The sequence below is a fragment of the Coregonus clupeaformis genome, chromosome 20 (genome assembly GCF_020615455.1).
Source record: "Coregonus clupeaformis isolate EN_2021a chromosome 20, ASM2061545v1, whole genome shotgun sequence".
NCBI classification, from domain to species: Eukaryota; Metazoa; Chordata; class Actinopteri; order Salmoniformes; family Salmonidae; genus Coregonus; species Coregonus clupeaformis.
In genome coordinates this window covers 54,584,960-54,604,763 of record NC_059211.1, presented here as the reverse complement: position 1 = coordinate 54,604,763, position 19,804 = coordinate 54,584,960, and the positions used below count along the sequence as shown (strand labels likewise).

Below are 19,804 nucleotides of genomic sequence, written 5' to 3'. Positions count from 1 at the left end.
GCCTCCGATGTGGTGGACTCACTAAACACAAATGCTTCATTTGTAAATTATGTCTCAGTGTTGGAGTGTGCCCTTGACTATCCATAAATAAATAAATAAATAGAAAATGTTGCTGTTTGGATTGCCTAATAGAAGTAATTTGAAATTATATATATTTTTACTTTTGATACTTAAGTATATTTTTGCAATAAAATTTACTTTTGATACTTAAGTATATTTAAAACCAAATACTTTTAGACTTTTACTCAAGTAGTATTTTACTGGGTGACTTTCACTTTCACTTGAGTCATTTTCTATTAAGGTATCTTTACTTTTACTCAAGTATGACAATTGGGTACTTTTTCCACCACTGGAATTAACCAGAAAACAACCAGATTTTAACAGACAATTTCTGTGTGTCTGTTGCTAACAATGATGTTTTGTTCTGAAAAATTAAGGTGTTTGTTTACTGAAATTATTTACCAAAAAGATAGATGACAGTGAATAAATGACTATGGGGACAATTGGTTTGGTTCTCATTCATTGTAGCTTTTTTGATTTATTATTTTATTTTGTAAATATATATTTTGGGGTTGTCTACACCTGAGTATCCTCCGCTGGAGGAGGCAATCAAGGAAAGGAGCTCTATGAATTGACTAACGAATTGATTGTCCATAACTATAGAAACCTCTGGAATAAGACTCTAGTCTCTTGGGGAAGGATTGATGTGACATAACATATTACACATTAACACAACCAGCAAAATGAACTAAAACATTTATAACAACTGAATACATTGATTAATTAATTGATTGTCCACAACTATAGAAACATCTGGAATATGGCTCCATTTCTTTTGCTGACTAACAGCTTGTTGCAGTTCAACCAAACATTTATCATATAATATTACAGTGTGATTACATAACATATTACACATGAACACAACCAGGAAATTAGCTATGAAACAGCATGACTGAGGCTGGTCGCTCTGGATAAGAGCATCTGCTAAATGAATAAAATGCTAAATGTAAATATAATTAACAGTATCAGTGTGATCACACATCCATAATCAATGGATGGAGCCCTTCTCAGATTATCATGTACTTTCCATAACCGCACAGTGCTATAATTACTCAGACTGAACAAACCAGCAGTTTCATGAATGCTCCAAAACCATATTCTCCCTTCCTTTGCCTTTCAGCTCTCACTCTCTCTTCCATGGCTCTACAGCTTTGATGTCTTTCTCCATCTCTTCTTCCATTCTTTGCTCTTCAGCTCTCACTTTTCTCTCAGCCTCTTCTCTCTTCCGTTAGTCTTCAGCTCTGATCTTTCTTTCTGCCTCTTCCATGTAGTAGTATCCCCAGTTCTGGTATGAAACTGTATCAATGTTTTCCAGCAGTCGTTTACCTTGTCCAATGTTGCCTTTGTCTTCATTGCACTTTAAAATGGGAGGATTTGGTGCCTCTAGGGCATTTCAGACGGTTGTTAGGGGACCTTGGTCTTAGCATTGACTCCCTGTCAAAATACTGGTTAAATAAACATTTGTTGAAGAGATGGGATCCACCACCAAAGTTAGCAATGAGCGCCTGATGGTCTGGACTACTCTACAGAAAGGCCATTATAGGTTTACCCTTCAACTGGTCTGTGTGAACAGCAAGCACTCTGGTGAACTTTGGGGCCCTCGATTCAAAGCTCTCCTGGATCCACTTCACAGAGTCCCTCTCCTCTTCAGTGAACCTCCCCAGCCTGATCACCAGCAGTAGAACATGAGGATGAGAGAGATCCAGGCATTTCACTGCTTTAACTTTCATGTCACTGATGACTCCTGGGGGTTTCGATAGCCTTGTTTATACCTGGTCATAACATGCATCATTTGTCCTGATCTTGTCCACATTCTGATTGTGCCCACATTTTCAGAAATATGTCTACACATGGCATGAAAAGGTGTCTAGTATCCGTTCACTGTGTCCACATTGTGACCACATTTCCTGGTCCTTCCATGTATGCTAATTATTTGAAAGCTATTCTTTCAACAACAACAAAAATATTCTTTATTTTAAGACACATATTGATGCCATAAGTCAATGGTGCCACCTGTCAATGATTTTAGAAGGTGGGATAAGGATGATTTAAATGGTTTTACTGTCCAGATCCGTCTACACTTGTAAGATATCCAGACACGATGCGTGCTTGACTACCTCCGGAGGTGGTCAGGAAGATCTGATCACAATCAGACCACAATGCGTCTTTGAAACATCTACACCAATCAGAATGTGGACAAGATCAGGAAAAAGGATGCATGTTAGAACCAGGTATAAACAGGGTTAATGATAGTGTTGTTGGTCCCATCCAGAACTCTATATTCTGCCTGACACTGTGGTCACAGACACAGGGGAAGCATCAGTTGTGAAGGCATTTCTCCCCAGGATGGTGTTTCCTGTTGAACTCTTCCCTGATCCAGGCATACCCAGCAGAACGATCCTCAGCTCACATCTTACTATAGGCCCTGGGATCATACCAAAAATAACAACATTCCAACGATAATTTATCTGCATGAATAACAGTGAGCAAAACATGAATCACATCAAGTGTTGTGAAAAAAGGTCATACACACTAGGCCTACCTTAGAGACGCTGATATGCAAGTGCACACAGGACCACAGAGATAAGGCTCTCCACGATAAGGCTCTCGACGATAAGGCCAATGGCTTTCTGCCCAGAGACAATCTAAATGAGTCCTATAAATTACTACATTCATGAACAAATGGAAAAACTCTGAAAACAAAATGGCAACATTCTGAGGGAACTCCTAGCTGAGTCACAGTCAGTTTTGTAACTATAGCAGCAAAATAAAGGCTAGATGATCGACCTGTGATGAAGATCCCTGTAGATCCACATTCCCATCATCTGAGCTACTATTGGATACTGAGGACTGTGTGTCTAACTGCTGACTCCTGTCAACAACAAACAGTACAAAGGACAGGGTTAATGTAACATCTTTACTTAATATCTCTACACTTTATGTCATGATTATAACAGTGCGATGAGCTATAATGTAGGCCTTATGTGTAACCATAAACACATGAGAAAACTGCAGCAACTCAAAATGGCTTTATCTCTATTGGTCCCTTGCCAAGACGCCTGCTTGCACAGGTACACTTCATTATCAAAAGTATGTGGACACCTGCTCGTCGAACATGGGTGTCCGATGGGGTTGAGGTCAGGGCTCTGTGCAGGCCAGTCAAGTTCTTCCACAACGATCTAGACAAACCATTTCTGTATGGACCTCGCTTTGTGCACAGGGCATTGTCTTGCTGAAACAGGAAAGGGCCTTCCCCAAACTGTTGCCACAACGTTGGAAGCACAGAATCATCTAGAATGTAATTGTATGCTGTAGTGTTAAGATTTCCCTTCACTGGAACTAAGGGGCCTAGCCCGAAGCATGAAAAACAGACCGAGATCATTATTCCTCCTCCACCAAACTTTATGCATTGGGGCAGGTAGCGTTCTCCTGGCATCCGCCAAACCCAGAATCATCTGTCAGACTGCCAGATGGGAAAGCGTGATTCATCACTCCAGAGAACACTGCTCCAGAGTCCAATTGCGGCAAGCTTTACACCACTCCAGACGATGCTTGGCATTGCGCATGGTGATCTTAGGCTTGTGTGCGGCTGCTCGGCCATGGAAACCCATTTCATGAAGCTCCTGATGAACAGTTATTGTGCTGACGTTGCTTCCAGAGGTAGTTTGGAACTCGGTAGTGAGTGTTGCAACCGAGGACAAACGATTTTTACGAGCTACGCCCTTCAGCACTCGGCGGTCCCGTTCTGTGAGCTTGTGTGGCCTACCACTTCTTCCAATTCACAATAACAGCACTTACATTTGACCGGGGCAGCTCTAGCAGGGAAGAAATTTGACAAACTGACTTGTTGGAAAGGTGGCATCCTATGACAGTGTGACGTTGAATGTCACTGAGCTCTTCAGTAAGGCCATTCTATTGTTTGTCTATGGAGATTGCATGGCTGTGTGCTCGATTTTATACACCTGTCAGCAACAGGTGTGGCTGAAAATAGCCAAATCCACTAATTTGAAGGGGTGTCCACATACTTTTGTATATATAGTGTATCTAGGTAATGGAAGATGGAGAGATAGAATGTATTCTTCAGTGAGAAGAACAAGGATCAGCTGCTGACAAGCGGAAAAAACAAGGTATTTTAATCTAACTCATACAGCTTTGGCACCTGTTGCATAGGCTTTATTGAATATACTCTTCAAACAACATGTATTCTTATAATTAATCTTAATTGAAGTTGTTCATTATGTTTATTTGTGTTGGTACATCAACAAGCAGATTCTGACATCATGTCCAAGAGAAGAGAGTCCATACATTAACCAATGCTCTCCCTTGCCCTCCATTTGGCAAATCTGACCATAACTCTATCCTTCTGATTCCAGCTTACAAGGAAAAACTCAAAACAGGAAGTAACAGTGATGCGCACAGACTGGAATATGTTCTGGGATTCATCCAATAACATTGAGGAGTTTACCACATCAGTCACCGGCTTCATTAATAAGTGCATCGATGGTTAAGGAAAACTGTGATAAATAAAAAAGTATATCAGTTTCATTTAAGGACCAAAGGATTGACAGCCGTCCCATATAGATTGCAAAATAGTTGGGAAGAGATTTTTGACGTACCGATCCCATGGCATAGTGTTTATGAACTGATACGCAAAACGACACCGGATTCAAAACTTATAATCTTTCAATTTAAATTAGTATATACAATTCTTGCTACCAATAGAATGTTATTTATATGGGGGATACAATCTTCCCAGTTCTGCAGATTTTGCTGCGAAGAGACAGAATCATTCGATCATTTGTTTTGGTACTGTTCATTTGTAGCTTGTTTTTGGACACAGGTCCAGGAATGGCTAAAGGATTGCAATATTTACCTGGAGCTAACCTTGCAGATAGCATTACTGGGTGATCTGAAAAGTCATAGTCAATCGATCAATAATATAATAATACTTTTAGCAAAAAAAAATATTTTCAATTCACAATCTGTAGAAACAATGAGAATAGAAAGGTTCAGAACTTTTGTAAAACATCACAGTACGGTTGAAATATATATGGCAAATAGAAATCCTATATGAATGGTGTTAAGAGATAGATGGGAGGTGTTGAATGGAATTGAAGGATGGGACTAATAACAACTAACAACAACTAATAACAACAAGATAACTAATGTAAAGTATACTGTGTCCATAATAAGTATATAGGTTATAGGTTGGGAGCTTTTGTGAAAGAGTACAGTTAGAAAGATATGGCATATAGAAGCAAACCGAATGGACATCATGAAAATGATCAGAGAGGTTGAGAGTAGAAGAAGTTCAGGAGAAAAAAAAAAATATATATATATATATATATATACAGTGGGGCAAAAAAGTATTTAGTCAGCCACCAATTGTGCAAGTTCTCCCACTTAAAAAGATGAGAGAGGCCTGTAATTTTCATCATAGGTACACGTCAACTATGAAAGACAAAATGAGAAAAAAAAATCCAGAAAATCACATTATAGGATTTTTAATGAATTTATTTGCAAATTATGGTGGAAAATAAGTATTTGGTCAATAACAAAAGTTTTGTCAATACTTTGTTATATACCCTTTGTTGGCAATGACACAGGTCAAACGTTTTCTGTAAGTCTTCACAAGGTTTTCACACACTGTTGCTGGTATTTTGGCCCATTCCTCCATGCAGATCTCCTCTAGAGCAGTGATGTTTTGGGGCTGTCGCTGGGCAACACGGACTTTCAACTCCTTCCAAAGATTTTCTATGGGGTTGAGATCTGGAGACTGGCTAGGCCACTCCAGGACCTTGAAATGCTTCTTACGAAGCCACTCCTTCGTTGCCCGGGCGGTGTGTTTGGGATCATTGTCATGCTGAAAGACCCAGCCACGTTTCATCTTCAATGCCCTTGCTGATGGAAGGAGGTTTTCACTCAAAATCTCACGATACATGGCCCCATTCATTCTTTCCTTTACACGGATCAGTCGTCCTGGTCCCTTTGCAGAAAAACAGCCCCAAAGCATGATGTTTCCACCCCCATGCTTCACAGTAGGTATGGTGTTCTCTCAGCATTCTTTGTCCTCCAAACACGACGAGTTGAGTTTTTACCAAAAAGTTATATTTTGGTTTCATCTGACCATATGACATTCTCCCAATCCTCTTCTGGATCATCCAAATGCACTCTAGCAAACTTCAGACGGGCCTGGATATGTACTGGCTTAAGCAGGGGGACACGTCTGCACTGCAGGATTTGAGTCCCTGGCGGCGTAGTGTGTTACTGATGGTAGGCTTTGTTACTTTGTTCCCAGCTCTCTGCAGGTCATTCACTAGGTCCCCCCGTGTGGTTCTGGGATTTTTGCTCACCGTTCTTGTGATCAATTTGACCCCACGGGGTGAGATCTTGCGTGGAGCCCCAGATCGAGGGAGATTATCAGTGGTCTTGTATGTCTTCCATTTCCTAATAATTGCTCCCACAGTTGATTTCTTCAAACCAAGCTGCTTACCTATTGCAGATTCAGTCTTCCCAGCCTGGTGCAGGTCTACAATTTTGTTTCTGGTGTCCTTTGACAGCTCTTTGGTCTTGGCCATAGTGGAGTTTGGAGTGTGACTGTTTGAGGTTGTGGACAGGTGTCTTTTATACTGATAACAAGTTCAAACAAGTGCCATTAATACAGGTAACGAGTGGAGGACAGAGGATCCTCTTAAAGAAGAAGTTACAGGTCTGTGAGAGCCAGAAATCTTGCTTGTTTGTAGGTGACCAAATACTTATTTTCCACCATAATTTGCAAATAAATTCATAAAAAATCCTACAATGTGATTTTCTGGATTTTTTTTCCTCAATTTGTCTGTCATAGTTGATGTGTACCTATGATGAAAATTACAGGCCTCTCTCATCTTTTTAAGTGGGAGAACTTGCACAATTGGTGGCTGACTAAATACTTTTTTTCCCCACTGTATATATATAATTATTGTAAAATTGACTGTGTCCATAAAATGTAGATAGTAAGTATAAGATGGAAGTAGAGGCCTAAGCATTGTTGTTCACTAGTTTATTCCAAGTAGGGAAAGGGTGGCGGGGTTGGAAAGTAATAAAGGGGAATATATATATTTTTTAAGGATATGTACACTGGGGAGAACTGCCGATTTTGCAGGTTTTCCTACTTACAAAGCATGTAGAGGTCTGTAATTTTTATCATAGGTACAATTCAACTGTGAGAGACGGAATCTAAAGCAAAAAAACAGAAAATCACATTGTATGATTTTTAAGTAATTCATTTGCATTTTATTGCATGACATAAGTGACATGACATGCAGAACATCAGAAAAGCAGAACTTAATATTTGGTACAGAAACCTTTGTTTGCAATTACAGAGATCATACGTTAATCATACGTAAATTAATTTGCATTTTATTGCATGACATAAGTATTTGATCACCTACCAACCAGTAAGAATTCCAGCTCTCACAGACCTGTTAGTTTTTATTTAAGAAGCCCTCCTGTTCTCCACTCATTACCTGTATTAACTGCACCTGTTTGAACTCGTTACCTGTATAAAAGACACCTGTCCACACACTCAATCAAACAGACTCCAACATCTCCACAATGGCCAAGACCAGAGAGCTGTGTAAGGACATCAGGGATAAAATTGTAGACCTGCACAAGGCTGGGATGGGCTACAGGACAATAGGCAAGCAGCTTGGTGAGAAGGCAACAACTGTTGGCGCAATTATTAGAAAATGGAAGAAGTTCAAGATGACGGTCAATCATCCTTGGTCTGGGGCTCCATGCAAGATCTCACCTCGTGGGGCATCAATGATCATGAGGTGAGATCTAGCATGGAGCCCAGGGCGAGGGAGATTGACAGTTATTTTGTGTTTCTTCCATTTGCGAATAATCGCACCAACTGTTGTCACCTTCTCACCAAGTTGCTTGGCGATGGTCTTGTAGCCCATTCCAGCCTTGTGTAGGTCTACAATCTTGTCCCTGACATCCTTGGAGAGCTCTTTGGTCTTGGCCATGGTGGAGAGTTTGGAATCTGATTGATTGATTGCTTCTGTGAACAGGTGTCTTTTATACAGGTAACAAGCTGAGATTAGGAGCACTCCCTTTAAGAGTGTGCTCCTAATCTCAGCTCGTTACCTGTATAAAAGACACCTGGGAGCCAGAAATCTTTCTGATTGAGAGGGGGTCAAATACTTATTTCCCTCATTAAAATGCAAATCAATTTATAACATTTTTGACATGCATTTTTCTGGATTTTTTTGTTGTTATTCTGTCTCTCACTGTTCAAATAAACCTACCATTAAAATGATAGACTGATCATTTCTTGTCAGTGGGCAAACGTACAAAATCAGCAGGGGATCAAATACTTAGTATTTAGTCAGCCATCAATTGTGCAAGTTCTCCCACTTAAAAAGATGAGAGGCCTGTAATTTTCATCATAGGTACACGTCAACTATGACAGACAAATTGAGGAAAAAAAATCCAGAAAATCACATTGTAGGATTTTTGATGAATTTATTTGCAAATTATGGTGGAAAATAAGTATGTACAGTGCACTCTGCAGGGTCCTCTCGGGAGACTCTTCTGTCTGTGTAGGAAAAGGCTTCCTCGATCAGTGTTTTGTTACCGAGGAGATTGGATCATTCGTCCAACGAGCGTGGCCCCGCCTTGCAGAACTTGATCTCATTTCTGTTCAGTAAGCCCTCTAATTCATAGGGAGACTCACAGAAGGCGGCCTCTTATGTTAACAGCATGTTCCTAATGCACAGAAAACGGTTCCTAGGATTAACTACGTAGCCTGTAGAGCGCAAACAAGACCATGGTTCCTTTACATCCCTTTCTGTTACAGCAAATACACATACCTCCTTTTAAATGACAGGAAAATCAGAGGAAATGTATTCAAGTTATGTCAACATGTCATGAGTCCTTAAGTTTAATACATTGATAAGTGTGTTTAATATGTTCTGGCTCCATTGGCAACCTTTTATCTTTGTTACAGAGAGTAGGAAGAAAAAGTCCCTGACTTTTCTTTCTTTCTTGGAACACAGCTTTGGCGCCAAAGTCTCTGATAAACCCGTGGGCTTTCTCGTCAGCAACACAACAATATAAAGTGGAAGTGTTTCAGATAAGGGACAAGTTGATGCTCTTTCAGGAACATTTATTAAAATGAATATTGGAGGGTGGGGAATGGACAAATACAGAGACACTTCAGAGGACCAATGAATGCTTGGTAGCGTTTACAAAACAGAGTGTTGTGTTTGAAACGTCATTCCTGTATAGTGCACTACCTGTTCTGCAAAGACAGGAAGGGAAACAGTGTAACACAGGAAGGAGGAAAAAACACTACTTTTGATCAGGTTTCGGTCAAAAGTAGCGCACTATAAAAGGGAATAGGGCGCCATTTGGAACGCAGGTAGGTGTCTGTATAAACAAAGTCTAGTTTCCCCGAGTCAAAACACCAGAGAATCCTCTCACCTGACTTCTCTCACCTACATTGCTGCTTACACCTGTGCTGCTTTAAGGATCCACTCTCCAGTTCCTACACTCAGAACATCGGGACTGTGTCCCAAATGGCACCCTATTCCCTACATAGTGCACTACTTTTGACCAGAGCCCTATGGTCCCTAGTGCACTATATAGAGAATAGGGCGCCATTTGGGACGCACACCAGAGGTTCCTCTAACCTGGTTTGCTGCTCACACCTGTGCCTCTTCAGGGACCCACGTTGACTGTAGCTCCTACAGCACTCCATGCATTTGTACGGCTTCTCTCCTGTGTGGACAACCATGTGCACTTTACGGGACGCCGAAGTGATGAAGCACTTGTCACACTCGGAGCATTTGTATGGTTTCTCCCCTGTGTGTCTCCTCATGTGCTGCGCTAGACACCCACTCGTACTGTAGCTCCTACAGCACTCCATGCATTTGTATGGCTTCTCGCCTTTGTGGACAACCATGTGTGCATTACGGGACGCCGAAGTGATGAAGCACTTGTCACACTCTGAGCATTTGTATGGTTTCTCCCCTGTGTGTTTCCTTCTAACGTGGTCTTTCAGCTGGCACCCCTGTTTGAACTGCTTCCCACAGTCCTGGCAAGAGAACGGTGTCTCCCCGGTGTGTTGTCGCCGGTGGATCATAAGGGTGTGTGGCCGGGCAAAGGTCATGGGACACTCTGGGCAGGACAGCGGGCGCTCGCCGGTGTGGCTCAGCCGGTGATACTTCAGACTAATGTAACGGACAAAACTCTGGCCGCACTCCGGGCACACGTACGGTTTATACCCGCTGTGGGCTGTCATGTGGCTCTTCAGGTGGTCGGAGATCTTGAAGCTTTGGCCGCACTGGGGGCAGACGTAGGGCCGTGTGTCGCTGTGGAACCGCATGTGCCGGGTCAGGTTGGATTTGAACGTGAAGGTCCTTCCGCATTGGAGGCAGGTGAAGGGGCGCTCCGCCTCATGTTTTGGTCGGTGCTCGTCTAGACTGCCTTTCCGGGAGAACGTTTTATGGCACACCTCACAGGAGTACAGCCGGTACTGTGTGTGGCTCCGGGAATGTAACTTAAACTGCAGTTTGGAGAAGAACTTCTGGCCGCAGTCCGGACATGGGAACCTGGGGACCTTCTGGTTACGAGGCCAACATTCCAGGTCAGACCGCAATGCAGCTGGATTGAATGACTGAACGGTAGCCGACCGCAGCCGCCTCCTTCCATCCTGGTGGTACAGGGGGGCATCCTTCGTCTTGATACCCAGGTGATGTGCATCTGTCCTGGGGTTGCTCTCTGTAGGAGGTCCCCTGGTGTTACCCATCTCTGGGTCGTAGCTCTCTGGCTTCAAAGCGTTCAACCAGTGTTCATCACTTCTTGTACCGATAGGCAGATCGTCCATCTCTTGTTTCACCTGGTTTAGAATAGAATAGCTTTATTTTCGCAGAGGAAACTTAAGCGGCGGTAAGATACATCAAGATATCTAGTAAACATATACAGTATTCAGACCCCTTGACTTTTTCCACATTTTGTTACAGCCTTATTCTAAAATGGATCAAATTGATTTGTTCCTCATCAATCTACACACAATACCCCATAATGACAAAGCAAAATGTATTAGACATAAGTATTCAGATCCTTTACTCACCTTTGGCAGCGATTACAGCCTCGCGTTTTCTTGGGTATGACGCTACAAGCTTGGCACACCTGTATTTGGGGAGTCTCCCATTCTTCTCTGCAGATGCTCTCAAGCTCTGTCAGGTTGGATAGGGAGCGTTGCTGCACAGCTATTTTCAGGTCTCTCCAGAGATGTTCGATTGGGTTCATGTCCGGGCTCTGGCTGGGCCACTCAAGGACATTCAGTGACTTGTCCCGAAGCCACTCCTAAGTTGTCTTGGCTGTGTGCTTAGGGTCGTTGCCCTGTTAGAAGGTGAACCTTCACCCCAGTCTGAGGTCCTGAGCACTCTGGAGCAGGTTTTCATCAAGGATCGCTCTGTACTTTGCTCCGTTCATCTCTCCCTTGGTGGTCTTGGTGGTTCCAAACTTCTTCCATTTAAGAATGATGGAGGCCACTGTGTTCTTGGGGACCTTCAATGCTGCAGAAATGTTTTGGTACCCTTCCCCAGATCTGTGCCTCGACACAATCCTGTCTCGGAGCTCTAAGGACAATTCCTTCGACCTCATGGCTTGGTTTTTGCTCTGACATGCATTGTCAACTGTGGGACATTGTCAAAGGTGTGTGCCTTTCCAAATCATCATGTCCAATCAATTGAATTTACCACAGGTGGACTCCAATCAAGTTGTAGAAACATCTCAAGGATGATCAATGGAAACAGAATGGACCTAAACTCAATTTTGAGTCTCATAGGAAAGGGTCTGAATACTTAAATAAGGCATTTGTTTTTTCTTTTTAATAACGTGAATACTTTCCGAATGCACTGTAGCTGCAACATTCACACAGACAGATTATACAGTGCATTCGGAAAGGACATGACAGCTCCCCATTCAACCTGACAGAGCTTGAGAGGATCTGCAGAGAAGAATGGGAGAAACTCCCCAAATACAGGTGTGCCAAGCTTGTAGCGTCATACCCAAGAAGACTTGAGGCTGTAATTGCTGCAAAAGGTGCTTCAACAAAATACTGAGCAAAGGGTCTGAATACTTATGTAAATACGTTTTCTGTTTTTCTTTTAGCAAAAATGTATAAAAACCTGTTTTTGCTTTGTCATTATGGGGTATTGTGTGTGGATTGATGAGGGGGGGAAAACAATTTAATCAATTTTAGAATAAGACTGTCACCAAACAAAATGTGGAAAAAGTCAAGGGGTCTGAATACTTTCTGAATGCACTGTATAGTAAACATATAACATTTACACAGACATATCTAGTAAACATATAGCTGCAACATTTACACAGACAGATATCTAGTAAACATATAGCTGCAACATTTACACAGACAGATATCTAGTAAACATATAGCTGCAACATTTACACAGACAGATATCTAGTAAACATATAGCTGCAACATTTACACAGACAGATATCTAGTAAACATATAGCTGCAACATTTACACAGACAGATATCTAGTAAACATATAGCTGCAACATTTACACAGACAGATATCTAGTAAACATATAGCTGCAACATTTACACAGACAGATATCTAGTAAACATATAGCTGCAACATTTACACAGACAGATATCTAGTAAACATATAGCTGCAACATTTACACAGACAGATATCTAGTAAACATATAGCTGCAACATTTACACAGACAGATATCTAGTAAACATATAGCTGCAACATTTACACAGACAGATATCTAGTAAATATATAGCTGCAACATTTACACAGACAGATACAAATGCTATAAAAGATCTCAATTACATTTTCATTTAAAAGCCACAAGTTTAAACCTACCTCTTGTTTTACTGCGTCAGGCCTCAAGTTGGTGCGGGAGAGTTCAAGAGTTATCTTGGGTTTATTTTTGCTTCCCTTTGGGCAACGCTGACATCTAGGCAATGGTGATACCTGGCTAGAAACGCTTTTGTTGTCAACAGAGTTGTTTCCTTTTCTTGTGGATTTTTTCTTTCCTCTGCTGGTGGTGGGGGTGTTTTTCTTCTTCGTTGGTTTTCTGCCTGGTTTGTTGTTCTTCTTCTTCTGGTTGTTCTGGTTAAGTCTCAGAGCAGCGAGAGACAGTTGATCCTTTGTCAGTCTGTGGAGTCTCAAGATGGGTAAAGAAACAGCAGTGGACAATTTGAGTTGATTCAGGTTAAAGTTATGTAGTGAATCTCCTTCCTCCACTTTGAGTTGATTCAGTTGATTCAAGTTAATGCTATGCAGAGAATCTCCTTCCTCAAATTTGAGTTGATTCAGGTTAACGCTATGCAAATAATCTTCTTCCTCCATCTTGAGTTGATTCAGGTTAACGCTATGCAAATAATCTTCTTCCTCCATCTTGAGTTGATTCAGGTTAACGCTATGCAAATAATCTTCTTCCTCCATCTTGAGTTGATTCAGGTTAACGGTATGCAGATAATCTCCTTCCTCCATTTTGAGTTGATTCAGGTTAACGCTATGCAGAGAATCTCCTTCCTCCATATTGAGTTGATGTTGTTTTAACCTGGGCAGGGAAACTTGTTCTGTTAAACTAACGGCCTCCATATCAGTAAATGTTTCAAACTTTCAGTGTCGTGTAGCTTTAGACTGGTACCATGTGGGTGGCTGTGGTGGCTTGTCTTCTCCTTATAAGAGAGAGCTGGTCATCTTCTGGAAGAAATAATGGAGAGAAAATGTAAGTAAAATTAAAGAAGAATATCAACTAGACAAAATCAAATTGACAAAATTAGATTAAAGGGAATCCACTGCTTGTTCACCGCGCTATCATCCAGAAGGCGAGGTCAGTACAGGTACATCAAAGCTGTGATTGAGATATTGAAAAACAGCTTCTCTCTCATGGCCATCAGACTGTTGAATAGCCATCTCTAGCCGGCCTCCACCCAGTACCCTGCCCTTAACTTAGTCACTGACACTAGCTGGCTACTACCCGGTTACTCATCCCTGCACCTTAGAGGCTACTGTACATAGACATGGAACACTGGCCACTTTAATCATGTTTACATACCGTTCAAATATAAAAATATATTTTGATTTGTTTTACACTTTTTTGGTTACTACATGATTCCATATGTGTTATTTCATAGTTTTAATGTCTTCACTATTATTCTACAATGTAGAAAATAGTCAAAATAAAGAAAAACCCTGGAATGAGTAGGTGTGTCCAAATTTTTGACTGGTACTGTATGTATGTATGTATGTATGTATGTATGTATGTATAGCTAGCTTGTCAGTGACGTTTGTATTTAGCGTCGTTCTGCCAAGGAGCAGTGACTGAGTTCTATAGAGCAGCGACCACTTTTTGATCATGGCCGTAATGACATTCGATTCACTCTAATCTGAGTAAATCGTCTGTAACGTTTGAACTATATTTGGTAGAGACATAGGATTTTGACTACTGTTTTTCTGATGTAATTCTCTATTGAATGAACATTTTGTCATAAATTCAATGAAATAATGGTTGAACACTACAGTATCCTTAGCTCCCACCTGCCGAACACTTGCCTTCACCGTCGTTAACAGAACTAAGGGATAAATTGCCCAACAAGTGGGGGTGAATTGACACTGGCTAGCTAGCTACTGTTGTCACCCCCTCCTCTTCTTCTTCTTCTTTATCGGTGGTTGGCATGTAACGTTATGGTGCATTACCGCCACCTACTGTACTGGAGTGCCCCTGCCTCCCTCCCGTGTACCAGAAAATGTATGTTTTTTGGGAGAGAGTGGCACCTGTTTATTATAACGTTGGAGGAAATACGTTCCTAGCGTATGAGGAATATGTTTGCTTGCCAAATGCTAGCCAGCTAGCTAATATTTAGAATAAACATGTTGACTACAGTTATGGTAACCCGTTTGCAATCCCTTTAGCTTTGCTTGCTAGCTTGCAACATGTTGTTGTTGTGTAATTATCATATTTTGCCTAGTCCACTGTTTGCAGAATGCATCCTGGCATTTGAATACAACTCGGGAAAAGGGAATCCAGACAAAATGTGGACATGGGAGACACATTTAAATCTAAGTATAGACACATGCAGTGTCGTGTACTCATGGATCATTTATCTTTCGTCTCTTTGTGTTTTCATAATTTTCCTTCAATTTGCAAGACGCTGAATGTATCTCACCCGAGAAAGCGAAACAGCGCCCCTCTGTCTCTGTATGTGTAGGCCATCTATCTGATACTGTCTGGTCATAAAGAGTATGACATTGTTGCCACCCATCGCATTGAATGCAAGGGAAGCCAGCGAACATTTGGCTTCCCGTGATTTAAAAAAGTAGAAAATAGTAGCCAATCAGCATTGAGCTAAACTGAGTGAGCGCAACTGGTCCTGGCACACCAAAAAAAAAAAAAAAATGTGTAAAGGGAAGACAGTTTGGATTTGGCTTCACTCCTACCACATCGCATCAAGAGAAATACGTCATTGACAGAAACAACATGAATTGTTGCATCTCGTTGTGTTGTTGTCCTCCGGTAGCTAGCTAGCTAGATAACTTCCCACGGGGGGCCAGTATAAAAAAAATAATAAAAAAAAATTAATGTAAGTCGCTCTGGATAAGAGCGTCTGCTAAATGACTAAAATTGTAAATGTAAAATAACATTTTCCCTTTCCTAAATTAGCCATGGACGGAGATTTGGACTTGAGGTTTTACTTAATTCTCCATACTGGCCAATGATTACAATTCAACCATAAATTCATACATTGTGTCCCTGGACAGAGGATGGAAGTTCAATATGTAGCTAGATGTAGAAAGCTAATGTTAACTAGCTAACATTGGAAGTTAGGCTAACGAACAAGCATTCTAGCCAGGTAGCATAGGACAACAAAAAATAAAAGCATGTACTGTTCGACAGTCATAGACCGCTTCTCAACATGAAAAATAAGATATGGTATTGGTGTTCTCTACAGGTAGGGAGAGTCAACATGCGTTTTCTACTTGCATGAATGCACGCACGCACACACACACACACACACACACACACACAAAGCAGAACAATGGACAGCCACATCATATTTAGCTTACGTTGATCGGACTAAATTGTTTTTCATATATTTTATTGTCACTGTATTAGACTAAGCATAGGTGATTTGATTATGTTTTCTTTGCGACTCTCCGTAGATCTAAATCAGTAGTTGGTTAGTCGTCCGAAAATGTCAGAAACATCCATTTGCTTTCCCGTGCTGGAACATGGAACTGTTTGTTACATGTAATATGCTTTGTGGACTTGGTCTCTGGTTTTGTGATTAAACAACGGTGTGGTTGAATTTATTCTGCCATTGTGTTCTTATTGTCTTGGCCTTAGGCCTATATATCACAGTCGCAAGGCATATGAACTAACAGGTTATAGAGCAAACAACGCAATTATCACAGCACATAGGTTGTAACATGTCTTGGCTTCCCAAGTGATTTTACATTTACATTTTAGTCATTTAGCAGACGCTCTTATCCAGAGCGACTTACAGTTAGTGAGTGCATAAATGTTTTCATGCTGGCCCCCCGTGGGAAACGAACCCACAACCCTGGCGTTGCAAGCGCCATGCTCTACCAACTGAGCTACGCACTGCTACTCGACACATGATGTGCTCAGAATAGTCCATCATAGTGCACGCGTCATAATACCCATAAAAACACGGAAATGGTTCCAACGGTTTTTCCGCCATTCATTTCTCACATTCAAATTAACGTAGGCCTCCTGTAGCTCAGTTAGTAGAGCATGGCGCTTGCAACGCCAGGGTTGTGGGTTCGATTCCCATGGAGGGCCAGTATGAAAAATGTATGCACTCACTAACTGTAAGTCGCTCTGGATAAGAGTGTCTGCTAAATGACTAAAATGTAAATGTAAAATGTGTGTTTGGTGTAGGCTTTCCTTGGCGTGACGTTTTGATAGCCTTGTAATTCTCTCTTGGACAAGGTGAGTTTTATCAATATATTCACCTTGATTTACTCAATAAAATGTGCTATGCTAACTATTGCTAAAAGTTATTTTGTCCTAGAAAAAGTTATCAAAATGTCACGCCAGGGTAAGCCTACACGAAACACAGACCTTATATGAAGTAGTTCTAAAATTCCAGATGGAAAAATTAATGGTGAATAAACAATTGGAACCATTTCTGGGTTTTATGACTCATATCACAGATAGAACAATGAGCCAGATATTTCACTGGATGTATACATGTGAAGCATCTGCTTGGCGTTTCCACTCACTACCAAATATGGTAGTGAGAGGAAGCCCAGTGGCCGGCAGTGGGAGAAGATGGATTTTGGCAGACATTCTGCAAATTTTCTCATCGATGAAACAGTTGATCTCAAAACAGTTTTCTGTTCCCAAAACTAGAATCTGTTATGAACAGAATGGTCTACATTTTGTAGACTTTCCCCTTTGCCAAAGTTTTTTTTTTAAATGGCATTGTTTAAGAGTGCAAAGGCAAAGTTATTGCACAGGCGCACTTCACAGAATAGGCATTCCCTAACGGTAATATGCAAGCAAACCGCACGCCCACACAACGCCATACACGTGGTCTGCGGTTGAGGCCGGTTGGATGTACTGCCAAATTCTCTAAAACAACGTTGGAGGTGGCTTATGGTAGAGAAATGAACATTCACTTCTCTGGCAACAGCTGTGGTGGACATTCCTGCAGTCAGCATGTCAATTGTACACTCCCTCAAAACTTGAGACATCTGTGGTGTTGTGTGACAAAAGTGAACGTTTTAGAGTGGCCTTTTATTGTCCCCAGCACAAGGTGTACTTGTGTAATGTTCATGCTGTTTAATCAGCTTGTTGATATCTTGGCAAAGAAGAAATGATCACTAACAGGGATGTAAACAATATTTCAGCTCATGAAACATGGGACCAACACTTTATATGTTGCGTTTATATTTTTGTTCAGTGTAGATCAGAACTGTCCGAGTCGATATTCAAGTAATAAGGAATTACCCTCGACCACGCCCACAAATTGGGGAAAACAAATAGGCTGTTAAACAGCCATCTTCGTCGTCGATTTTTTTGTTATGTTCAATGTACATGTAACCAGGTCAAAAATCCCGACCTACGGATCGCAAATAAAGCCTGTGTAGCTTCAGACTATTCGCCATGGGAGAGTGAGAAATGTGGGGACCCGGTGTCCAAGTACAGTAGGCTACAAGTAGCTATGTGTGTGGAAAACATTTGATCACAGGTAATACATTTAACTTGTTTAGTATAGTCCATTTGTAACTCCACTCACTACTTGTAGCTGTGCTGTATAGTCCATGTGTTTGTGTTGTTGGTCTTGGCTTGGTTATGTTCCGGTCGGAAGCTAGCTACAATAGCTAGCTACTAACGTTATTAGGTGAAAAGGGGCACGAGGGAAGCCCTAAAATATTACGTTTTTCTAAGTAGTGAGAACGCTCTGGAGCAGACACTGTTGAAAAGTAATCTTTAGACATGTACTTAATTGACTAAAACTAGCAGACAACAAGACAATTGCGTTTGAGAAGGTTCAAGTTTTGCTGTGAGCCAATCGGGTAACGACAGGTTGTTTCCCCCTTGGCGTTAAATGTAATACCGACTGGGACTATGATCAGAATACAAAAACTGCATTAACTGTCAAGTCTAGAAACGGCCAGCCTACCTGCAGAGAAGGAGGCAACAATCTTCAGTAGGCATGAGTGATCCGAGTCGGTCCGATAAGCTTACTGAGAAGCCAGGACATTTATCTCTGGGAAATAATTGCGATCCCGGTTTGTAATAAACACTGTTAGGCACAGGGTTGCCAGGTGGAGTTCAAATTTCTAGCCCAGTGACGACTCAAAACCCGCCTGAAAACGATTAGTTACCGGAGTGTAACTCCAGTTCTATGAGTGGAGCGGAGCCCCATAGGGGAGCTCTGCTCCTAATGGTTTACCCTCTGCCCTAAGGCAGCAGCAGCCTGAGACAAAATTATGCACACACCTACAGCCAATAGGAGTACAGGTGTCCCTATAAGAGGGGACGCTTCCCCTCAATCAGCCTCCCGAGATATTTTTCTTCAGCGAGACTAGAGAGGGTCGGCAGGGCCTTAAGTCCTATGGGGCTCCGCTCCACTCATAGAACTGGAGTTACACTCCGGTAACTAATCGTTCTATATCGTGGAGCTCCGCCCCATAGGGGAGCTCTGCTCCTAATGGTTTAAGGCGGAGCGTAGCGCTCCAAAATGTACTCCCTGCCGAGCCTAACACTTCCCATCAAAACGAGAAAGTCAGGCCCAGCAATGGCTGTAACCGAGTCCCGCAGTACTGCAACTAAAAACCCCTACGGGCGTCACAATATACCGCGTCATCGGTTAAAAGACCCGCCCCACCTAGTCCAATGGCAATGCCAATGACTAGTGGGCAGATCACCAGAATAGAAGCCATACTCATCTGTACTAGCAGATATATGGGGAGGCAGGTAGCTTAGTGGTTAAGAGCGTTGTGCCAGTAACCGAAAAGTCGCTGGTTCTAATCCCTGAGCCGACTAGGTGAAAAATCTGTCGATGTGCCCTTGAGCAAGGCACTTAACCCTAATTGCTCCTGTAAGTCGCTCTGGATAAGAGCGTCTGCTAAATAAAAAATATAAATATATATATAAATATATATATATCCTGTGAAAACACTACCGACCACTAATGGAATGACATCAAATGTCACTCTACATTATGAAC

The 19,804-nt window shown here is 41.7% G+C and overlaps 1 protein-coding gene across 2 annotated transcripts; it reads right to left on the bottom strand.

Annotated features, from left to right (window-relative positions):
• Positions 1–8,556: 8,556 nt before the first annotated feature.
• On the bottom strand, positions 8,557–18,913 carry LOC121534306 (zinc finger protein 436-like). Of its 2 annotated transcripts, XM_041840949.2 has the most exons (4): positions 18,755–18,913; positions 13,747–13,802; positions 12,954–13,656; positions 8,557–10,945 (listed from the first exon to the last, which is right to left on the bottom strand). In XM_041840949.2, exons 3-4 carry the CDS (start codon positions 13,632–13,634, stop codon positions 9,686–9,688), a joined length of 1,941 nt encoding a protein of 646 aa, XP_041696883.1. In that variant the 5' UTR covers positions 13,635–13,656; positions 13,747–13,802; positions 18,755–18,913; the 3' UTR covers positions 8,557–9,685. The 2 variants fall into 2 exon arrangements, with proteins under 2 accessions (XP_041696883.1, XP_041696882.1); XM_041840948.2 differs by having other exon boundaries at positions 12,954–13,802.
• Positions 18,914–19,804: the final 891 nt, after the last annotated feature.

Coding starts and splice junctions, on each gene's coding strand:
- LOC121534306 (XM_041840948.2), bottom strand. CDS start 13,697: ATGGAGGCCGTTAGTTTAACAGAACAAGTTTCCCTGCCCAGGTTAAAA. Junction 10,946..12,953: donor CTGACGCAGTAAAACAAGAG/GTAGGTTTAAAC, acceptor ATTCTAAACCAG/GTGAAACAAGAGATGGACGA.